Genomic DNA, 16,706 nt, shown 5'->3' on the forward strand with positions numbered 1-16,706 from the left:
GATTCTCATTTAGTTAGTGTGTATATTAATGACATCACTGGAATGGGTGATCCGAAGAAATTACTAGACGCTGGGGACTTACTCTAAAATGAATCGTGCATCTAAGAACTAGGTGAATACCCCGCACATTGCTGCGGAAATAGAGATATCATAGAAAGAAATTTATATGAAGCGGGAAGAAATTATAGCTAAGAGCCCTTTGGAACGTGGGAATGTAAAAAATACGGGAACAGAAAAATATAGAAATATAATAGGAATTTGTGTGGAAAACAAAAGATTAGAAAACATATAAATTTTATAGGGATGGGTGTTCTAAAAGATCATGAAAAAATATTGAAAACAACAGCACACGTAAACAAGAGCACATGTGCGTCACATGGGGCCGCAGGAGTCACCGCATAGGCTACTGCAGCTTGCTGCCATCAGGAGACGCGGAGCTGCATGGGCAGTGGCGGAGCCAGGATGAGCACCTCAGGGGGGGCTAATCAATAGAGATTTAGAACAAATGTCGAAGATTAACGATGAAATCACGTTTTTTCTACAGTAATATCAAGGCAAAATCACTCTCCCGGGGGGGCTGCAGCCCCCCCCCCCTGGATCCGCCAATGTGCATGGGGGCAGCCCGGTTGACTCTCGAGCTATCCAGCTGCTCGCCGCTGCCGAAGGAGACGGAGCCGCATGGCGCCGACGGGATGGACTCGAGCGCTTCCCCATCTCGCCGCTGTCAGAGTTGACGGGTCCGCGTGGGCCAGCGGGGCTGGACGCGAGTGATCCGCAGCATGTCGTCACAAAGCCTACAGGGTCGTCGAGATTTGGCTACGAATGGACGACGGGCCCTAATTTTTTTTATAGCTTGACTTTTTTTAAACAAAATTTACATTTGATTTCGGAGACTTAAACTCATTTTTGGACCGTAGGGGTCGGCGCCAGAACTTATGGCGCCGAGGTAACACGTCTCGGCGCCACAGATCTTGGCTCCGAGGTGCCTAGTCGTGCACAACAGGACATCCTAGATGACGTTCACGTGGCCGGTAGCTCGGCGCCACAGATCTTAACGTCAAGGTCATGGAGCCACAACCCAGGGTCAGAGCTGCTACTCCTGGGGTCTAAAGCTACTGCTATAAGGTCTGAGCCACTACATACTGTTCTTAGACTGTGGCCATACATCGAAAAGTTTTAGGCTCTGTTCGCTTGTCTTATAATCCGTATTTTTCAACTTATTTTTTAGTCGAAACAGTGTTTTTCTCTCGTAACAAATTAGTCGGAACAATGTTTTAGTTTAGTTTTTGAGCGAAGTGAACCGAGCCTTAGTGCACGAAGAGAGAATGGAGCATGCCAAAAACGAACTGACGTTGGAATGGACAGGACAAAAATTTAAGGGGCCGTGCCGTCTGGACTTCACTGCACAAGGAGTCAGGAGCAACCACACAGTTTAGTAATTGATTGGTTAGCCTTCGTAATACAACTATAGATTTCCCTACACAAAGAATATGTTTGATTAAATTTCTAGTAAATGGTTTATTATATCTAATAAACATCATTAGATGAATCACATTATATTTTTATAGTAAACATATTCAATCTCATAAACATATATTTCTTTTTAGTACAAAAGTAATATTCCTGCCATCCCTAAATAATTGTCGTTTTCAGGCCTGTTCTAGAAGAATGGACTAGTATTGGTTATCCATGCTCGGCGCCATAATATTCCCGCAGACTGCCAGAAAGAGGGAAATCTAGAAGAATGTGAAGTCTGCAGGAGATGATCATGATCTTCAAGATGATGAAGGTCCTAACTCCTCTGCTCCAGAGGATGTTGTACCAAAGAAGAAATGAGGAGATGAAGACCTTTTTCAAGCTTAGAGTCAAAATTTGGCACTGCACTTTTGGGTCTTGAACAGATTCCCTACCTTTTTTTTTTCTCTCTGCTTGTTTTGCACTGTATGTGCTTTTTAGTTTAAGTTTCTGGTTCTGTTCTTGTTCAGTTGCCTTAGCTATCAAGTGGGTCCGGTTAAGAATCCTGTTGAACTTTATGTCTGGTACCTGGTCCTGGTTGGTTTGGAACTGGTTAAATTTTAATTCTATTAGATGGTGGTCGTTTCTTTTATGTTTCAAGTCCAAATGCTCATGTTCTATTTCATGTTTAAGTTACTCAAAACTTTGAAACATGAGTAGCCAAAATCGAAGATGTTGGAATGTCAGAGGCATCAATTCTGATGAAAAATGGAACCCAATTAGAAACACACTTCTAGAAGCTGGCAATGACATTTTTTGCTTTCAAGAAACAAAAAGACAGATTTGGGACACACAATTCCATAGAAAATTTAGCCCCCCTGATTTTGACTCTTTTGAGTTTTTGCCATCCATTGGGGCCTCAGTTGGACTAATCACTGGTTGGAAAAGTTCTAGCTTCACTGGGAGCTTATCTTTCAAAACAGCTTTGCCATAACCACCAAACTCACTGCTAGACACAATGGTGATACATGGTACTTAACAAATGTTTATGGACCCCGTACACATGAGGGAAAAAGAGACTTTATTCAGTAGCTCAAGCACTACACAGCAATTGATAAAGAAAATTGGCTCATAGTAGGGGATTTCAATCTTCTGAAGTTCTGAGAAAACCTGAAGACAGAAACAAACCTGGTGGGGATGTGAATCAAATGTTGCTCTTTAATGAAGCCATAAGTTCTTTGGGTCAGATTGAGCTACCTTTGCATGGTACAAAGTACACTTGGACAAATAAGCAGCCCTCACCCCTTATGGAGAGATTGGATTGGTTTTTCACATCCAGTTCTTGGACCACTTCTTACCCAAACACAACTGTTAGTGCCCTGGTAATGCAGACCTCTGATCACTGGCTCTGCAACATAACAATTTCAACAACTATCCCCAAAAGTCAAGTTTTCATGTTTGAAAATTACTGGTTGCAGCAACCATCCTTCACACAAGTTGCACAGCAAGGTTGGGAAGCAATTGACAGTCAACTTGACAAAGCAAAAACAGTCACTGCTAAGTTCAAAAATTTGAGGAAAATTTTGAGAACATGGTAACAAAATCTTTCAAACCTCAAAAGAAATCTGGATAATATCAAGGTCATCCTTTCTCTCTTAGAAATAATTGAAGAATCCAGAGATTTGACAGTGATGGAATGGAATTTCAAAGAGGTCCTCGTTGAAAAGTTGAACCACCTCCTGGAGCAGCATAGAATCTATTGGAAACAAAGAAGCAAAATTAGATGGGTTAAAGATGGAGATGCTGGGACTAAGCTCTTTCATGCAAATGCAACTATCAAGCACAGAAACAATTTGATAGCACAGTTATAGAAGGATAATGGGGAAATAGTTCACAATCATGCAGAGAAGGAAGTCATTCTTTGGGAAGTTTTCAAGGACAGATTGGGGCACTTTGACTTTACCTCCGTGGCTTTCAATCTCAACTATTTCTTGGAGATTAACTCAGAGTTGCCTTGGCTGGAGGATCCTTTCACTAGAGAAGAAATTGATGCAGTTGTCAGAAATCTGCCTAATGACAAAGCCCCTGGTCCAGATGGGTTTAACAATGAGTTTATCAAGAGGTGCTGGCAATTTATTAAAGAAGACTTCTAGGCTCTTTGTGTTGCTTTTCAAGAAGGTACAGCTAACATTCAAAGCATAAATGACTCCTACATCACTCTCATCCCAAAAATTGATGGGGCTCAACAAGTTGGTGATTTCAGGCCAATTTTCTCACTAAATTGCTCTATCAAACTAATCACAAAGCTTCTAGCAAATAGGCTACAGAGTGTGATCCTTCAACTGATACATTAGAACCAGTATGGCTTCATCAGGACAAGGACAATCTAGGATTGTCTTGCCTGGTCCTTTAAGTACCTTCACTTATGTCATCACTCTAAGAAGGAAATTGTGGTCCTAAAGCTGGATTTTGAAAAGACAATTGACAAGATAGGCGGATCCAGTATAGTGGCGCTGATGTCAGGTGACAACAGTGGCATTTGGCCCGGCCCAGGTATACTCCTCTGTATTGGATCAGATGACAGCAGCCCAAAATCTCCAATGACATCAGTGCTCTCAGCCCACATCAAAGAATCCTCCGTCGTCCAGCCTCTTGGCCTCCGTTTCCTTCTCCACGAAGGGTTGCAGGCTTGCAGCGAAGCCGAAACGACACAAACGACGCCGACTCCGCGACTCGCTGAGACGAAGCCGCACGCGACGTCGCCTCATTCCAGAGCGGCCGGCGGCGGGCAACAGCATCAGTCATCCCCATCGGCTGCCAGCCTGCAATCCTGCATCAATCGTTTCACTCTGTCTGTGCCGACTGCCGACTGTGCGTCAGGTACTCAGGCAGTGAGGCAGGTAAGGTTTCCCTGTATCCTGATTCGTTTGGGTTTTTTTTTAATTTATTGATTGGTGATTTAATTTAACCATTAATTAATTATACAGCTAGCAAGGTAGAGGAAGCAAGAATTTGATGGATCGATTCTTGAAAAGAAAAGTACCACCAGCGTCCAGTGAAAGTGATGAAGGGACTTCACAGGGAGATGTTGGTGCATCAAACATCAATGCTACAGCTACAGGTCGTCCTTCTTTGATACTATCACCAAAAGATGTTAATTTAGATGATCTTTTTGATGATCCAGCTGATAGGAAGAGAATAATTGAATATCCTGGTCTTAAGCTACGAGAAGAGATAAGGAGAAGATATTTGATTAGAGGTCCTCATAGACCACAACCTAATTTCAAGTATCCTGCAATCAATCATAGCAAATGTTCCACGACGGTTTAATCCTGAATGGTTTAAAAAATATGATTGGCTTGAGTATAGTGAGAAGGTGGATAAAGCCTTTTGCCTATACTGCTATCTGTTTAGAGACTGCATTGAAGGACAGGGTGGAAATGATGCATTTGTAACAAAAGGATTTTCTTTATGGAATATTAAAAAAAGACTAGACATTCATGTAGGAGGGATAAATAGCTATCACAATGCAGCTGTGAAGCGATGCAACAATTTATTGAGGCCAAGCCAATCCATTGAGTTTGCACTCAGCAGACAGAGAGATATTGCTAAAGAGGAGTATTTTATTCGACTAAGTACTTCGATAAATGCTGTTAGGTATCTGTTACATCAAGGATTAGCTTTTCGTGGTCATGATGAGAGCAAAGAGTCCGGTAACAGGGGGAATTTTCTAGAGTTGGTGAAACTTTTGGCAGAGCAAAATGAAAAGATAAAGAAGGTTGTTCTAAGAAATGCTCCTGAAAATCATCAGATGGTAGCTCCAGAAATCCAGAAAGACATTGCTAATTGCTTTGCAGAGGTAATATTGGTTCCATTCAGGCCTGGTTCCATTTTCTTTTTTACAAAAGATGTTTGAACCCAATGTAATAGTAAAATGATCTATAATGTGTTTTGTGCTTCTGTACAGGTCATAGTGAATTCTATCATTGAAGAAATTGGTGGTGATGTATTCTGTCTATTGGTCGATGAGTCTGCTGATGTTTCAGACAAGGAACAGATGGCTGTGGTTTTGCGGTATGTTGACAAATGTGGAGTACTCAAAGAAAGACTTATTGGTGTTGTTCGTGTCAGCGAGACAACATCTGCATGTCTCAAGTCTAATATTGATGATTTATTTGCCAAGTATAAATTGAGTTGGAAACAAGTTAGAGGCCAAGGTTACGATGGAGCAAGCAACATGAGAGGTGAGTTCAATGGATTGAGAGCTTTGATAATGAGAGAGAATAGTTCAGCATATTATGTCCACTGCTTTGCCCACCAACTTCAGTTAGTTATTGTGGCAGTAGCTAAAAAGAATGATGACATTGATGATTTCTTTGACATGATATCTCTTCTTCTTAATGTGGCTGGAGCTTCTTGCAAGAGAAAAGACATGATACGACAAAGTCAACAAGAGAGGGTGAAGAAAGCAATAGGGAGTGGACAGATTTGTACTGGAACAGGACTGAATCAGGAACAATCTCTTCAAAGACCTGGAGACACTCGTTGGTGCTCTCACTATAAGACCCTTAAGAGTCTTAACAGCTTGTTTCCTTCTATTATTGAAGTTCTTCAATATGTGGAAAAAGATGGCCCTAATGATAAGAAGAGGCGTCAAGCGCGTGGTCTCCTAGATTATCTCAAGGATTTTGATTTTGTGTTTCATTTACACTTGATGTTAATTATATTGGGGCATGCAAATTCTTTGTCACTTTATTTGCAAAGGAAAGATCAGGATATATTGGAGGCCATGTCAGAGGTAAAGTTAACCAAGCAAAAATTCCAGCAGATTAGAGATGATGGATGTGAATCTTTATTAGAGACAATATATTCCTTTTGTGAAGAGCATGGTATTCATAAGTTGGACATGGAAGAAGAGTATGTTGATCGCCATAAACCAAGGAAAAAGACAAACCGAACCAATTATCAGAATTACAGATGGGATTGTTTGAACTCAGTTGTGGATATGCTACTTACAGAGTTCAATGATCGGTTTGGTGAAACAAATTCTAATTTGCTCACTTTCATGGCTGCTTTTAGTCCTAAAGATTCTTTTGCTGATTTCAAATTGGAGAGCTTATTGGAATTGGCTAAACTCTATCCTGATGATTTTAGCCCTGATCAATTAAAGGATCTTGCTCATAAGCTGCCTATTTACATTGACAATGTGCGAGCTGATGAAAGGTTTTCAGGATTGAATACTATTACAGAACTTGCTAAACTGATGGTGGATACAAAGAAGCATCTTGCTTTTCCATTAGTCTATCAGCTCCTAAAGCTAGTACTTGTTTTGCCTGTTGCCACTGCATCTGTGGAGAGGTGCTTCTCGGCCATGAAAACTGTGAAGACGATATCGCGTAATCGTATTGGCAACAAGTTTATGAATGATTGCATCATTTGCTTTGTTGAGCCAGAGTTTCTAGCGACAATCCCGGACAATGTTATAATTGATCGCTTTCAAAAGATGGAAAATCGCAATCGGAAAATGCTTCTTTAAGAGGTAAATATTTATTATTGTTTCTAGAAACAATTCCAGACTGCTATTTACACTCGTTTATGTATTACTGTTCACTGTAAGTCGTTGTCATAAGTTGATAATTTTATATTGACATCAGTGACCCAAAATCCTAGATCCGCCCCCTGGATAGAACATAAGGTGATTTTGGATGTTTTAGCTCACAAAGGCTTTGGTTTAAAAAGGAGGGCATGGATTGAATCCATTCTCAAATCTGGAACATCAGAAGTATTGTTAAATGGAGTCCCTAGAAAAACCTTCCATTGCAGGAGAGGTGTTAGGCAAGGTGATCCCCACTCTCCATTGCTTTTTGTCCTTGCTGCTGATCTACTACAATCCATCCTCAACAAAGCAGTCCAACATGGTCTTCTTTGATTGCCAATCCCAGCTCCCAGTTCAGACTTCCCAGTCATTCAGTATGCAGATGATACTTTGATCATCTTGGAAGCCTCAGCCACACAGATCTTCTTCCTCAAGTGTGTCCTTCAATCCTTCAGTGACTCAACTGGGTTGAAAATTAACTTTTCCAAATCCATGATGGTTCCCATAAACTTGAAGATTGAGAAGCTCAATCACCTTGCCAGAACCTTTGGTTGTCAGACTGGCTCTTTCCCCTTCACATATTTGGGCCTGCCAATGGGATTGACTAGACCAAAGGTAGATGATTTTCTTCCTCTTATAAGCAAGTGTGAAAGAAGATTAAATTATATCTCCCCCTTCCTCAGCCGAGCTGGCAGATTAGAGCTCACTAATTCAGTTCTGATAGCTTTACCAACCTACACCATGTGCTCTATTGCTCTGCCCAAAACAGTGATAAAACAAATTGACAAATATAGAAGACACTATCTTTGGAGAGGAGCAGAGGCAAATACAAAAAAAGTAGCAAAGGCAGTATGACCCTTAGTCTGTATCCCTAAAGAAGAAGGTGGTTTGGGTATTCTCAATCTTCAAACTCACAATGAAGCACTATTACTCAAGCACTTGCACAAATTTTTTTATAAGTGCAATTTGCCATGGGTGGAGCTAATTTGGGATAAGAACTATAGAAATGGAAGACTGCCAAGTTCCAATGTACCAAAAGGGTCTTTCTGGTGGAGAGATGTATTGAAACTGCTTCATAAGTATAAGGGGATGGCAAGTGTGATGATATCTGATGGACAGTCATGTCTGCTTTGGGATGATCTATGGAATGGCCATGTAAGAAAATTGCAGTTTCCAGAACTATATTCCTTTGCAAAAAACAAATCAATAAGTTTAAGTAAGGCACTTGGTACGGTCACCTTCCATGATTTGTTCATCCTTCCAGTTTCAATTGAGGCCTACAACCAGCTGCAAGATTTCCAACTTGAGTTATCAGAAATATTGCTTAACGATGAGAATGACAGATGGACATACATTTGGGGCAATAACCAGTTTTCCTTTGCAAAATTATACAAATCACTCACAGGACATTCTCAAGTTGAACCAATTTATAAATGGTTTTGGAAGACATCTTGCCAAGGAAAACACAAAAAAATTTCTGGCTTGCTCTTAAGGACAAACTGAGTACTAGGAACATGATCAGTAGAAGAGGTATGCATCTAGATGATTATCAATGTGTTCTTTGTCAGCAGTCTACTGAGGAGACAGTCATGCACCTGCTGTTCTATTGCCCCTTTGCTAAAAACTGTTGGAACCTAGTGAACTTTCACTTTGGTGATCACCTTTCAATTCAACAAATCTTTCAAGCTTGGAAGTCTATGCTACAGATTGAGTTTTCTCTGGATATTTTCATTATTTTCTGCTGGGGGATCTGGATGATGAGGAATGATGTTATTTTTAGAAACAAAATCCCTCGGTGGAAGACTGCAAGTCTTGTATAACAGTGGAGGCACTTCTTTTGTTGCATAGATGCAAAGCTAGACTGATCCCCCTCTTAGAATCATGGATCAATTCCAACTTGTAATTTTTTGGATTTTTTTCCTTTCTTTCTGTGTTCCCTAATTTCTTGGGAATAAGCCGAGTAGAGCAGTTGTTGTTTCTATTCCCCCCTATTCGGACTTTGTAACTGTACTCTTTGTTTCTTTTAATGCATTTGCAGTAGGAGCCTCTGGCTCCTGATTCCTCAAAAAAAAAACCACTTTCTCCATCAAATCGTAAATAACCCATAAAACCATAAAGAGGTTTTTGAAAAATACCTTTACTAGGATGGGGAATGCCTAGCCTACTAAAGGAAAGGCGAACATGGTGCATCAACTACTTGGAAGACAAGACATCGACTAGATAAACTTAAAAGCCAAATAATTCAACTTGATCCATTCGGAATCCATTAGATTCCTTACAACAAACTAGAAAATTATATATACAATTTCATCAACGTTTCTTTTATAAACTCTACACCCCCACCTCTGCTCTCGGACTATATAACGGAAGGAAGGGGCGCCCCAAACGCCATCTAGACATCCCATACCTTCAAATCCTCGACAAACTCATTAGTGACCCTATGAACCCAAGCGCACGACGCAAGAGAAGCATTCTCCACTACACGTAGGGTACTTTGTACCTAAACCAAAATGGATATGGGTCCTGTGTGCTACCCATTTGATTCTCTATGCACAAAACGTTGATCTACATGTTGGATAGAAAATCGTATGACAATGTGTCTCCACCTACTTAGCATCAACATAAGCTCTTTGATGTTGGCTCATGTCCCACATAATCCTTTTCTCAAGATTCCATCAAGCTTGCCATAGTCTTGTCAACTTGCCAAGTCCAAGGCACGCAACATGTAGCACCTAATCTGTTGACGAATGAAAGCGATCGAGAGAGAATCTGAGATTCGCGTGCCACATGCCAGCCAGCTAGTTTCGTCTGACACGGCTCCCTCAGGTCCATATATAAAGAACTTTTTCTTCACTAAAATGTTGTCGTGTCATCAAAAATACATATGTGACAGGCTATTAAATACAAATAAAACTCTCATAACACTCTCACTGACACTGGCCTTATGGTCTATATATAAAGAGTCCAGCTCGCCGTAGCCTATAGCTAGCTTCAGATCGGGGAGCACAAGATGCGACGAGCTAGCAAATCTGTGAAACCGATCTCTCCTTGATCTTCGGTGCTGCTAGCAGTTCAGTCCACTCAAGCTAGCTAAGGGGTCGCTAATATACCCATTCACCATGGCCAGCAACGGCACGGACGCCGCCACCGACATGACGGTGCCGCAGCCACCGCCGTCGCAGGGGAGGCTCATCACGGTGCTGAGCATCGACGGCGGCGGCATCCGTGGGCTCATCCCTGCCACTATCATCACCTGCCTCGAGGCCAAGCTCCAGGTATATTATCTATGAGCATCACATCAGGGAACGGATTAATAACACAAACACAAAGCCAGGAACTTCGTTAATGACCCACTCTTTGTACGTGGTTAATTTGAGCGCAGGAGCTGGACGGGCCGGACGCACGCATCGCCGACTACTTCGACGTGATCGCCGGGACGAGCACCGGCGCGCTGCTGACATCGATGCTGGCGGCGCCGGACGAGAACCGGCGGCCTCTGTTCGCCGCCAAGGACCTCACCACCTTCTACCTCGAGAACGGCCCCAAGATCTTCCCACAGAGAAAGTACGTACTAACCTCGCCGCCGTTATGTCGTCCAACCATCTTCCGACGTTGATTATAGCCGATGATGCTCCCTGCTGCTGCTGCTGCTGCTGCAGGGTGGGGTGGCTGACGCCGGTGGCCAACCTGATCGGCACGATGAGGGGTCCCAAGTACGACGGCGTGTTCCTGCACGACAAGATCAAGAGCCTCACGCACGACGTGCGGATCGCGGACACGGTCACCAACATCGTGGTGCCGGCGTTCGACGTCAAGTACCTGCAGCCGATCATCTTCTCCACGTACGAGGCCAAGAGCGACGCCCTCAAGAACGCGCACCTCTCCGATATCTGCATCAGCACGTCGGCGGCGCCCACCTACTTCCCCGCGCACTACTTCACGACGGAGCCCGGCCCCGGGGACGGGCGGCCGCCGCGGGAGTACCACCTCGTCGACGGCGGCGTGGCGGCCAACAACCCCACGATGATCGCCATGTCCATGCTCACCAAGGAGGTGCTCCGCCGGAACCCGGATTTCAACCCCGGGAAGCCGACCGAGTACCGGAACTACCTCGTCATCTCCGTCGGGACCGGGTCCGCCAAGCTCGCCGAGAAGTACACCGCGCCACAGTGCGCCAAGTGGGGGCTCATCCAGTGGCTCTACGAGGGCGGGTTCACCCCCATCATCGACATCTTCTCGCACGCCAGCGCCGACATGGTCGACATCCATGCCGCCGTGCTCTTCGAGGCCCTCCATTGCGAGAAGAATTACCTCCGCATTCAGGTACGACGTACGTGGTAACTACTACTGGTAACTAAAATTAACCGAGACCACCTATGTAAATGGCGTACTCCCATGTATCCATTATATTAGTAGTTCATATGACAAAAAAAATTGGATGTAGGATGATTCTCTGACGGGCCATGCGTCGTCGGTGGACATCGCGACGAAGGAGAACATGGAGGCACTGATTGGGATTGGGAAGCAGCTGCTCAAGAAGCCGGTGTCGAGAGTGAACATCGACACGGGGATGTACGAGGCCGTCGCCGGAGAGGGCACCAACGAGGACGCGATTGCACGCTTCGCAAAGATGCTCTCCGACGAGCGGCGGCTGCGCCAGACCAACCTCAACTCCTACTAGGAACTAGCTATGTTGCTTCTCTGTTGTATGTTGGTGCTTGCAAATAATTGAGCATAGAGAATAGGGAGAGAGCGAGTTCGGTCCCTGGTGTTTGTTGTAAACAGTCCCACATCAGTTGTCGCTCAAAACTTTGGTCCCCAGTGCATATGTATGGTATGATCATCAATAATGTTGTCAAAAAATGAGAAAAATTTAAAATATTGTGTAGTACATATAAGATGCTTTGGAAATGCAATATGGCTTATTGGTGTTGGTTCTAATTTTTGCATAGACGAGTCGGTTACGTATACCTTTTTTACTACTTTCAAGCTTCATAAAAGTTTAATTCCTTGCACTTGAAGTGGAATCTATTTTAGACCGCAGGTAGGACAAATAAGAATGACAGAAGTTAATTTGCATATTGGCTTGCTTGAAATATCAAATAACCAAGTACTTGATCCATACCGGAAATATTGTAATTTTATTATATTTTTAGTTGACCAAATTGAACTGAATGTACCTTAGCTGGTTGGGCCTTGTGGTGGAACCTGCCACCCAGGTTCTCCCATGTGATCATGTACTCCCTCTATCCAACTTGTAATTAAGCCGTTTTAACTTTACTAAAAACTTAATTAGTTCTTGCTATGTACTTAAACGTGCATGTGTTATGTCTAGATTTGTAGTAAAGACTATGTATCTAAAAGGCCAAAATGATTTAAAATTTGGAACGGAGCTAGAGAGTATATATATAGACTGTGTGTTTACACGGAAATAAAAAATAGTTAAGTACTTGTTCTTATATACATAATGTTTTCTTGTATGTAACAATAAAGAAGAGATATTTGTAGCCATTAGTGCATGCTATTCCACAGTAACTTGTTTTAGCAAGTGGAATAGTTGTGTATCTGAAACCAATTATTGGGGCCAGCCGGGCCCGTGGAAGAAATTTCGAGAAGGAGCAAAGAATCAGAGGCCAATTTCTTGCCGGCAAGAAAAAATAAAGGTACCTAAAATAGTGGCTCTTATTATCAGGTCTTGCATCGATGTTCCTAAAATGAAAGATAAACGTGTTGGATGGTGTGTGTCAAATGGCGTCCATCCATCATATCATACTAGGAGCTAGCTTGGCTTTGCTGAGACGAAAGCAACGGCGGGCATATATTTTCAATGCGTGTAGCTTTCAAGGTGAAACATAGAGACGACACAAATTAAAGGCAGGCATGCAATTCGTCAACCAAGCTAGCTAGATCGATGCGAGGAAGTTTTCACACGCTAGGTATATATGCTTCAATAATTTACACTGGTGGTACAGAAATGGTACATGCATCATAACGTGTTACACTGAGGAAGTTTTCACACGCTAGGTATATATGCTTCAATAATTTGCTGAGACTGAAGTTTGATTAATTTGTACTGATTGTTATTATTTGTGTTCCTTTCAGTTCAGCTCTTAACGTGTTACATTTTAATTTCGCACATCATCAACCCCTGCAGGTCCACAATCAATTTTGCATTGGTCTGGAAGCATCTACTGCCCTGTTTTTGAAATATACGATTTGTTGAGTTATTGTATGTAAGGCAAACTACTTCAAGTTTGACCAATTCTCTATAGAAAAGAAGAACAATATATATTGCATCGTTTGGTACATCTTGTTGCGCTAGAAGACGTTAATATCCTTCTCACAAGGACAGAGGGACTACCACAATAAATAAAAAATAAAAATTGAATTGAATTACCATGTCGAAATCGAAATAAATATATACTCCAAGGTAGAATAATTCTGGAGACAAGTGGTGGGCATCGATCGGATTGGAGGCCAGGAGGACTTGTTCTGGAGGGAGCCTGTGGCTTGCTGACACGGCGCGTTGCGTGCCTGTGTTGGCTCAATAATTGGCCAAATCTACCCTCCATCCACTGCTATAAAAACCGGTGCGGGGGTTCATTTGTGCTCAAGCTCAACCAAGCAAAGACGACTTTGTAAGACGCCCTTTGGTAGCTAGATATTTGTTCTTGAGCTTCTTTTTGCACCACAAAACAAGCAGGATGTCTTGCAGCTGCGGATCAAGCTGCAACTGCGGCTCAAGCTGCAAGTGCGGGTAAGTCATCATCACTCTGTATCTAGCTAATTTCTTCAACCTTGTTTACTTAGTTTCTTTTCCTTTCATTGCAAATTAAAAACTATAGCTTGGAGTTCGTTTGCTGTTCGTTTCTATCTACTATATCTCTTCACAACAACTTGGAAAACATATGGAGTAGTTCTCCATCTGAACCTGTCCGTCTGATCTGAAGAATAACTAATTTTCAAATACTACTAGTATAATTTGTTTGTTAATTTTGGGTCCGGCCGTCCGTCCGTTGCCTACCTGCAGCAAGAAGTACCCCGACCTGGAGGAGAAGAGCACCGCCGCGCAGGCCACCGTCGTCCTGGGCGTGGCCCCGGAGAAGGCGGCGGCGGCCGAGTTTGAGGCCGCGGCGGAGTCCGGCGAGACCTCCCACGGCTGCAGCTGCGGTGACAGCTGCAAGTGCAACCCCTGCAACTGCTGATCATATCGACGACCGACCATGGGGAAGACCGATGGTATGCATGCTGCTGCTTATTGCTATCTTGTGCCGGCGACGTACGGTACTAGCTACATCTGCTTTGCAATTGTATCTTGTGTGACTTATGTAACAGCTGGATGAACGTACAATAAGGGCGAGCTAGCCATCGTGTTGTTATATTATCTATGTACATCGATCTGCTGGCTCGCCAGCATGCATATGCGGTCTCTGCCCTTGTGTGTGTGTGTGAGCTTTAATTTGCTACCACTCTGCTTGGCCTTGGCGTCAGTCTTGTGCTTATGCATGTAAGTGGTGTGTGTATCGATCTTGTGCTCATAATACATCGATCTCTATGTGTCTCTGTAATGATATGATTTCTCGTCCAGGGTGATTTATATATATATATATAACTGGTCTGCTTTGCCTAATAATTGTTACGATCCCAGGCGAGTTCTGGTATTTATAATGTTGGGAATGGAGCAGAGGAAAGGCAGCAGAGCACGGGGTTGGGGAATCAGAGGAAGCTTATAGGAGAAGACAAGAGTGGTTATAATAATCTTTCATGCCCCTCACTTCTCTCAACATTCCGTATGTATACGCTGGAGCTTCACGCCTTGGCCCAGTCATTGCCCATGAAGTGCCGGGTTGGAAGTCTGGGCCAGTTGAACCTTCGCAGCTGTGGCCCAACTCCGTCTTCAGCATCTGGTGCCGGACTCGCAACAATAGTAGGCCCAGCCGTAACACTCCCCCTCCCTTACGCGCCGAGCCGGTTCCAGGCGGTGGCGTGGGGAAACTGCTGCTGAAGAAATTCCAAGTCCTCCCGAGTAGCTAGAGACCTTGGCAAGTTAGACCACTGAATTAATCCTTGAGTGATAGAGCGCGTACCCTTGGTGATGGACCGAGTCTGAAGAATCCGCTCAGGAACACTCCAAAGGACCGCCTCAGAAGGTGGATGACTAGTGACAGAATGATGAGTTCCCACCGACTACTTGAGCTGTGAAACATGGAACACCGGGTGCACCGAGGAAGAAGCCGAAAGCTCAAGTCTGTAAGCCACAGCTCCCACGCGAGCCAGAATACGGTATGGCCTGAAGAATTTGAAGGCAAGCTTCTGATTGCTGCGCTGTGCTAAGGAGGATTGAACGTATGGCTGGATTTTGACGAATACCAGATCACTTGAGGCATACCGTGCGGCTTATACACTTGAGAGATGAAAGACTGAGCCATTGATCGAGCAGTAAAAGGATGCTTGAGAGGCAAGAAGTGAGCATATTTGGAAAACAGATCCACTATCACCAGTATGCAATTAGAACCTTGGGAGGATGGTAGCCCTTCAATAAAGTCCATGGATATCACATACCAGGCGCCGGCAGGGAATGGCAACGGCTGCAATAAACCGGGCCGCTTGGAACGGTCAGGCTTAGCTTGTTGGCAGACAACACAAGCAGCGACAAAAGATTGAACGGCTGACTTCATGCCGGTCCAGGCAAAGATTTGCTTCAAACGGCGATGGGTGACGGACATACCGGAGTGGCCACCAATAGCAATAGAATGCACCGCTGTAATCAACCGAGTTTGCAACTCAGGGTCATCACCCACCCAGATACGGCACTTGTAACGCAGCAGTCCATCACGAAGAGTAAAGTTGGTTACAGAATCTGGTGCCACGGACAACTTGGCAAGCAATTCCTATGCTCGAGCATCTTTAGAGTATGATTCCACCACTGCCTCCAACCACTGGGCCTGACAAACTGACAGCGCGACCACTTGCATAGAAGGACAACGGGAGAGCGCATCAGCCGTGCCATTGTCCGCGCCTTTGCGGTAGACAATCCGATACTGCAGGCCAATGAGCTTGGTAAAGACCTTTTGCTGCCAGGGTGTGTGAAGCCTTTGGTGTGTCAATTGCACCAGGCTACGATGATCGGTGATGATTTGGAACTCGGCATGTTGCAGATAACTACGCCAGTGCTCTAGTGCCAACAAGATACCCATATATTCTTTCTCATACGTGGATAACCCTTGCAAACGGGGTCCCAAGGCTTTACACAGGAATGCCAAAGGATGACCCCCTTGCATAAGCACTGCACCAATCCCAGTACCGCTGGCATCAGTTTTCACAGCAAAAGGGCGGTTGAAATCTAGCAGGGCCAACACCGGGGTGGTTGTCAGAGCGTGCTTCAGAGCTAAGAAGGCCTTGTCCTGGCTATTTGTCCATACATAAACAACACCTTTGCGAAGAAGATCCTTCAAGGGTTTTGATATGATGCCAAAGTGCTTAACAAAGCGCCTGTAGTATCCTGCGAGACCCCAAAAACTACGCAATTCCTTAATGGACTGTGGAATAGGCCATTGCAAAACAGCCTGAACCTTGTCGGGGTCAGTGGCCACGCCCTGCTCTGAGATAACATGCCCCAAATAACGAAGCTGTCGTTGTGCAAAGTGACATTTGG

General features: G+C 44.0%; 2 protein-coding genes and 1 pseudogene across 2 annotated transcripts; all 3 read left to right on the top strand.

Annotated features, from left to right (window-relative positions):
• The first annotated feature begins 4,470 nt into the window (after positions 1-4,470).
• LOC136489356 (uncharacterized) lies at positions 4,471-6,991 on the top strand (annotated as a pseudogene).
• A 2,982-nt stretch (positions 6,992-9,973) lies between these two features.
• On the top strand, positions 9,974-11,942 carry LOC136485426 (patatin-like protein 2). The gene is made up of 4 exons (XM_066482310.1): positions 9,974-10,326; positions 10,434-10,615; positions 10,711-11,374; positions 11,496-11,942. The coding sequence occupies exons 1-4, from the start codon at positions 10,171-10,173 to the stop codon at positions 11,730-11,732; spliced, it is 1,239 nt and encodes a 412-aa protein (XP_066338407.1). The 5' UTR covers positions 9,974-10,170; the 3' UTR covers positions 11,733-11,942.
• A 1,707-nt stretch (positions 11,943-13,649) lies between these two features.
• On the top strand, positions 13,650-14,619 carry LOC136487011 (metallothionein-like protein 1). Its single transcript, XM_066484109.1, has 2 exons — positions 13,650-13,808; positions 14,082-14,619. The coding sequence occupies exons 1-2, from the start codon at positions 13,756-13,758 to the stop codon at positions 14,254-14,256; spliced, it is 228 nt and encodes a 75-aa protein (XP_066340206.1). The 5' UTR covers positions 13,650-13,755; the 3' UTR covers positions 14,257-14,619.
• Positions 14,620-16,706: the final 2,087 nt, after the last annotated feature.

Source organism: Miscanthus floridulus, chromosome 10 (assembly GCF_019320115.1).
Source record: "Miscanthus floridulus cultivar M001 chromosome 10, ASM1932011v1, whole genome shotgun sequence".
In the NCBI taxonomy this organism is placed as follows: Eukaryota; Viridiplantae; Streptophyta; class Magnoliopsida; order Poales; family Poaceae; genus Miscanthus; species Miscanthus floridulus.